Source organism: Engraulis encrasicolus, unplaced genomic scaffold (genome assembly GCF_034702125.1).
Source record: "Engraulis encrasicolus isolate BLACKSEA-1 unplaced genomic scaffold, IST_EnEncr_1.0 scaffold_484_np1212, whole genome shotgun sequence".
In the NCBI taxonomy this organism is placed as follows: Eukaryota; Metazoa; Chordata; class Actinopteri; order Clupeiformes; family Engraulidae; genus Engraulis; species Engraulis encrasicolus.
In genome coordinates, this window is record NW_026945791.1 from 25,001 (window position 1) to 32,415 (window position 7,415).

General features: G+C 44.7%; 1 protein-coding gene across 1 annotated transcript in view; it reads right to left on the reverse strand.

The window, feature by feature from the left end:
* LOC134444253 (hydroxyacid-oxoacid transhydrogenase, mitochondrial-like) overlaps window positions 1-7,390 on the reverse strand; it is a gene marked incomplete at its 5' end in the record, with an annotated part of 18,189 nt that extends 10,799 nt beyond the window's left edge. The window contains 2 exons of the mRNA XM_063193610.1: window positions 3,927-4,004; window positions 7,276-7,390. Coding sequence (XP_063049680.1) covers window positions 3,927-4,004; window positions 7,276-7,390 — 193 coding nt within the window. The remainder of the gene's footprint in view (window positions 1-3,926; window positions 4,005-7,275) is intronic.
* Window positions 7,391-7,415: the final 25 nt, after the last annotated feature.

Sequence of the window (7,415 nt, forward strand, 5' to 3'; positions counted from 1 at the left end):
TACAGAGCCCATAAGCTGTCTTAAGGGTGTGGCTTGTTTTGGAGATGTACGTGCTGCCCTACCAAACACCTGTGCAAAGCAAAGTTGAAAGATATGTATGGCAACCCCCTCAGAAAGGGCACATTAGAGGCACATTTTCTGTAATTTTTTCATCAGACTTCATCAAACCGCCATATTGTTTTCATACAGCATATTGACAATTCCTTCGCAATATATCATCTGCAATGTCTTAAGATCATTTACAAATTGAAACGAAATTGAACAGTTGTATGGTTCAGGACAAGTACATCAAAGTTCATGGTATGACAATTTTGTCGTATGTCAAAAGTTGCATTTCAAGTCCAATTACCTCACTTCCTGTTGGGTGTGGCCATGGCATCCTAAAGACTTTTTTGATTGGCTTAGTGAGATACACACACACACAAATTTTGGAGTCCATAGCTTCAACTTTATGCCGGTCCCACCCCATAGGCCCATGACTTAAGGGGGCGCTACAGAGCCCATGTGCTGGGTAAGGGGTGGGGCTTGTTTTGAGAGGTACGCTGTGTCCTACCAAACACCTGTGCAAAGCAACACTGAAAGATATGCATGGCAACCCTCTCAGAAAGGGTATAGTGGAGGCACATTTTCTGTCATTTTTTCATCAGAATACATCAAGCCGCCATCTTGTTTTCTTACAACATATTGAAAATTCCTTCGCAATATATCATCTGCGATGTCTTAAGATCATTCACAAATTGAAATGAAACCGAACAGTTGTACGGTTCAGGACAAGTACATCAAAGTTCATGGTATGACAATTTTGTCGTATGTCAAAAGTTGAATTTCTAGTCCAATTACCTCACTTCCTGTTGGGTTTGGTCATGGCATCCTAAAGACTTTTTTGATTGGATTAGTGAGATACACACACAAAAAAAATTGGAGTCCGTAGCTTCAACTTTATGCCGGTCCCGCCCCATAGGCCCATGACTTAAGGGGGCGCTACAGAGCCCATGTCCTGAGTTAGGGGTGGGGCTTGTTTTGAGGGGTACGTTGTGTCCTACCAAACACCTGTGCAAAGCAACACTGAAAGATATGCATGGAAACCCCCTCAGAAAGGGCACAGTGGAGGCACATTTTCTGTCATTTTTTCATCAGAATACATCAAGCCGCCATCTTGTTTTCTTACAACATATTGAAAATTCCTTCGCAATATATCATCTGCGATGTCTTAAGATCATTTTCAAATTCAAACGAAACCAAACAGTTATACGGTTCAGGACAAGTACATCAAAGTTCATGGTATGACAATTTCATAGTATGCCAAAAGTTGACAAAAGTTCTAATTTAGCTCCAATTACCTCACTTCCTGTTGGGTGTGGCCATGGCATCCAAAAGACTTTTTTGATCGGCTTAGTGAGATACACACACATAAAAAATTTGGAGTCCGTAGCTTCAAATTTATGCCTGTCCCGCCCCATAGGCCCATGACTTAAGGGGGCGCTACTGAGCCCGTCGGCCGATTTGGGGGCTGAGCTTTATTGGAGTCCATCGTGCCACCATATCCAACACCTGTGCCAAGTTTCGTTCAAAGTTACGCATGGCAACCACCTCAAAAATGGCCCGACGTGCGGGAAAAATGTATCACAAAGCAAGAACAATAGGGCCTCGCACCCTCCGGTGCTCGGGCCCTAATAATAATAATAATTGTAGCGGCCAAAGTGGACTTTAAGTTAAATAAATAGAAATTGCTTAAAAATGCATAAATAATGTCATTTGAATTTGTAATTTCATATATACGTTAATTTCATGATTAAAATGATGAATATTATGTTGGAAAGATAAAAGCATAAGAATTCCTGTTTATAAGATGACTTTTTGTTTCGGATTAAAAACGTGTAGGCCTACTGTCGCTTTAAGACTCACGAGCCGGCTTCCATAGCCTCTCGCCCTTTTCATTTCAGATCGCAAGGAACCGTGGAAGCGAACAGTCTTCTTACCTGTTGCTCTTCAACTACCCGAGAGACTTTAAACCTTTTTATTTTCATTAGAGACATTTTGTTAGTTCATGTACGTTTTGCAACTGTATTAAGAAGAACACTAAACTTCCGTTATCATTTCAAGACGTTGTGGAGTGGATTTATTTCAATTACATGGACACTAAGAGTGGAAACAGTAACTTTGAGTTGGAGAAGTAACAGCGTAAGAAATAGCACTTTCCTCGCGGTCTCACCAAGACTAAACCTCTACAATAATAATAATTTCATATATATTGCCTTTCAAATCAACCAAGTTGATTGAGAAACGCAAAGGCCCATGCAAAAGATGGGTGCTGGCACTGACATTTCCTCATTAATTATTATATTTCCAGTGAAATACTGGACGACAGATATATGAACACACAGCCAAAGTCTTCTCTGCCATCTCTACTGATGTAGTAGCAATTTCTTCCATCATCATATTATCTGCCCCCCTGCCTTTGGTTTCTGAGCCTTTTCCCAGAAGGAAAGAAGGCTCTTCTGTTTCTTCCCTGACATTCTAAATAAACAACAGCCTGTTACAAACGTGTAGAAAAAACGTATGCCTATACATGTCCATGACAGCTCTAAGGTGACTAAACCAAAGTCATTCTACTCTATAATACTCGGAAAAAGTACTTAACGGACTAAAGGACTAAACAAACACTAAAACATCGTCAGCATAGCCTATTTTTAATAGCTTATAGCTTGCTATTAATTCCTAAATTAGTGGTAACTTGAAACGGATATGTGTAGGCTTAATGTTGGTCACTCACCACGAGTAACACTACAGCCTAACTAATGGAATATATTTGTAACGTTATTTTTTTACCTGCCGGTCCGAAGTCTTGGGAAGGCCAATCCAATTTCCTCGTCTGTCACAGCTGTGCCGTTCTCCAGGAAAGTCAGAAAAGTTTCGAATCTGACAGTTGTTCGCGCGCTTAGTTGACACCCTAGCGGAAACTCCACCCTCTTTGACTAGGTCTGCGCAACAACACAGCGATCTATTATTCTGATTGGCTCAACGACAGTGCTGTGCCTGTTACTTCCTGAAACTGAGCACGCTGGGAGTGGGTTATGCTTATTAATGTTTTGGCTTTTAAATTGTGTTTGTGAATGTTTAATGTACTGGGGGTGTAAATATACTGGGGATATTATTGTGAACATTTTGTGATCGCGATGTTGGGGTGGATGGGTTTATTTTATATTTTAAAGAGTTGTCACCATTGTTATGCAAGCTGGCGCCCAACACCTGTAGGTTGATGCATCCAGCTTGTTCCCAGCATGTGTCATGCCAATTTAAGCCTGCAGGGGTCCACCACTACCCTTAGCAAAGCCTACAAAACGGGTAGATGGAAAATTGACTCTGACGAGTTTAAATGGCGGGCGTGTGAAAACGCATGTGTGGCGTGTGAGAGTGTGAAAATACTCTGAAGAGTGTGTCACACGCTCAATGCGTGAGACTTGAGAGCCCTGTGTTTATAAGCAGCAGCTGTTGCCGTTTGCCACATTTGTTGCATACCAGTACTTTTCAAACGCAGTATAGTACCGTTTTAAATGCCTTAGTATTTATTAATATACCCAAATACACAGATATATGCAAGCGCGCACACACACTCAAACACAAATACAGATATATGCACACACACAAACTAACAAATGCGCATTTCAACAAAGCAGAGGAAAACTATTTTTAGCACGAAGTTGGTTACAAAATAACAAACTGAAATGTGTCAAAGTTCACACATTATCTCTCTCTCTCTCTCTCTCTCTCTCCCTCTCTCTCTCTCTCTCTCTCTCTCTCTCTCTCTCTCTCTCTCTCTCCCCCCAGTTGGCTTCAGTGGGTCATAGTCAGTGATAACACACACACACAGTCACAGACACAGACACACACACACAGACACAGACACACACACACGGACTGTGTACCTGTTTTGGCCTTCAGTGGTTCGTAGTCAAAGATGGCGACTCCGGTAGTCTCACTGCCTGTCCCCGCAGTGGTGGGAACTACACACACACAAATACACACACACACACACACACACACACACACACACACACACACACACACACGCATGCACGCACGCACACGCATGCACGCACGCACACACAAATGCACACACACACACACACGCGCACACACAAGCACACACACACACACACAGGCACACACACACACACACACGCACACACACACACACACGCACACACACACACACACTCACACACACGCACACACACACACGTTAAGTACATGTTTGCATGCACACAGATGCTTTATTTTAATAAACACATTATTACATTGTCTCAAACACATACACAGCAGGGCTTGACACTACTGGCACCTGCCAACCAGCCAAATGCTGGTAAAACTTAGCTGTGGCTAGCAATGCTTTCATAGGGCTTTCAGGCTGACCAGAACGGAGCTGGAGCAGGTGCCCGCAACAGTTTCGTTCGGCACTAAAGTGCTTATCTGCAAACCCCCCGTGTTCATACCGGGCTCTGAACTTTTCCCGCACGTGACTGTGTTACCCAGATGAACCTGCTGACGGTCACGCTGTCGTCACGGTTCGGGGAGCGTTCGCTAAAATCTGTGGCATGAACATGACGGCCGGTTCGTGATTAGGCGTGGGAACGAGCACCGGCACAGTTCTCAGTCGGCCTGAGTACGCTATCAGTGTCGCCTCCCCCTCTCCTATGTGGTAACCATGTGGTGAAATAAGGTACTGCACGTCTTATTGTCTATCAGTGTCGCCTCCCCCTCTCTTATGTGGTAACCATGTGGTGAAATAAGGTACTGCACGTCTTATTGTCTATCAGTGTCGCCTCCCCCTCTCTTATGTGGTAACCATGTGGTGAAATAAGGTACTGCACGTCTTATTGTCTATCAGTGTCGCCTCCCCCTCTCTTATGTGGTAACCATGTGGTGGAATAAGGTACTACACGTCTTATTCCGTATAAGTGGCAGCAAGCCCGAGTTTTCATCTCTAACTCTAAGGAGAGTTGAAAAAAATCAGATTGTTCCTTTCGACCGTCTGTGATTTGCCAACAAGTGAAGGATTTACATGCCAGTAGATATACTAGAACGGTCACAACCAACAGTACACACGTACACACAGCATCACACACTTAAATCTTAAACATAGCCTACAACACGTTAATCCAACGGGCTTTATTATAGCCTAGTTTTTGTTTCCTCAAACGCATGGGTTGGAACGGTGTGAAATGAAACTGGGAGCAGCAAAATTATCTCACTGTGTTGGCTGCTCTTTTTGATAGCCTACAGCACCGGTAGCTACTGGACCAACTAGACTTTAAATTTGCGCGCACTGCACACTAATTGACAATAAACTTGACTTGACTTGACACAGCCAAGGTCTCCCAATCAGAGGTAAGAACGGGTAAAAAAATCCAAGCCCGAACCGACATGGGCCCATGGGAATTGGGCCGGGCCCGGCCCGAGGCCGACTAATTATTGGATGTGTAGGCCCGAGCCCGAGGGAAGCCCGAAATTTCAAATTTTATTTACAGTGGAATCCGCTTATAGTGGTCACGTTTGTCCAAGCCAATTTGAACACTGTAAGCGATTGATTACTAAAACCGAATTTGTATTATTTCACCCCTTTTTTGTCTCTACCTGTCTGGCAAAAATGAGCGCTGAGAAAGACGAGGCTTACATGCATTTCAAAGCATAGACCACGCACGGGTCGTCATCTCTTATGATGTCAAATAAGTTTGTAAAGTTCCCATTCCACAAACGTTTTCTGGCGAGTTTCTGCACAGTGTGATTCAGGTTATGCATGCAAAACGCCGCAAGAATGCGCACTTAAAATTGCCACGCCGATAAATAACACACTGCTGCATAGCCTGCTGTACAGTAGTAGCCTACAACGTGTTTTTTTGACACCGTTTAAAAAAAGCCACGCAAAGAACTGGTTGGAATTGGGAAAGTCGCGCTGGGCTTGCTGGCATAGGAGAGATGAGAAGGGCGAGGGGGAGTGGGAGGGACTCGTGGGGAGACGCAGCCTGTACAGCTGTTGCAGTTTAAACACAAGGTAGCCTGAGGAATGCCAAGCTTCGCCAAAACATCTCGTTGGCTCGTTTTTGGTAAATTTTCATACGTTTCGAAGAGCCTATGTTTTTCATTCCCAGAATAAGAGAGACATGATTCACGTGCTTGCTGTCCGGTGTTAACTCGTTAGGCTACATTGGCTAGCGAGACAGAGGCATGTGTACACAGCCTCATCACCAGAGAGTTTCTATGTGAACAGGTTGCGTCCCCACTCAGTCGAGCCATGCCTGCAGTTCACTGGGGTGCTGTCGGGAGAGCGCAGCCCATTCACTGTATGGAGTTTGCACTCCTCGGTTGGCGCCCCTAGAGTAGGCTACAGTAGGCTACCACCCGGAAAAGTGGCGAGTTGAGTCTCGCGCAATACCCTTACAACCTATCTGGCATATACAGAAGCAGACGTCGGGAAAGGAATCGCGGGAGTAAAAAATGAAATGGCGAGGGAAAGCGCGTGCATTCTAGCAGCAGGCACTGCACTGCTGGATTATCAACTGACGTGGAATATTATTAACGCACAGCCTACATAGCCTATTTATTTATTTAAAAAAAAAAAAAAAACTGTCAACGATAGAGAAGCCGAACCCGACCCTACCCGAACGTAATGAGTGACATTTCAGGCCCGACCCGACCCGAAATTGGCTCGGGTTCGGGTTCGGGCTCGGGCCTGGGCCAAAAATCATAGGTCTACTCCCAATGTCAAGCATCAAGTACACACGCACACACACCATCACACACAGCCAAGGTCTCCCAATGTCAAGCATCAAGTACACACGCACACACACCATCACACACAGCCAAGGTCTCCCAATGTCAAGGCAGGCATCAAGTAGCAACAACATCCACACATGGACGCCTAGACGTCAGGGCTTGACACTGGCCCCTTCCAACCGGCCAAATGCTGGTAAAACTTGGCTGTGGCTAGTAATACTTTCAGTGTCACTAGCCAATTTGGCTGACAGCTTATTCCTTGGTATGACATACACATCATAGTACCCTGTATCAAATTAAATGTGTTTGTGAAATAGCCACTCACACATACAGGGGGAAAAACACATAGAAACACACTTAAGAGAAACACAACACACACTGTCACACACACACAAACACACACACACACACACACACACACACACACACACACACACACACACACACACACACACACACACACACACACACACACACACACACACACACAAACACACGTACCTGCGATGAGGGGCTTCAGGGCTCCTATGATAGGTTTTCCTTTCCCAATCGGGGCGTTGACGAAATCCAGGAAATCGGCGTCGGGGTTACAAGCATAGAGGTTGGCCGCCTGTGTGTGTGTGTGTGGGTTATGTGTGTGT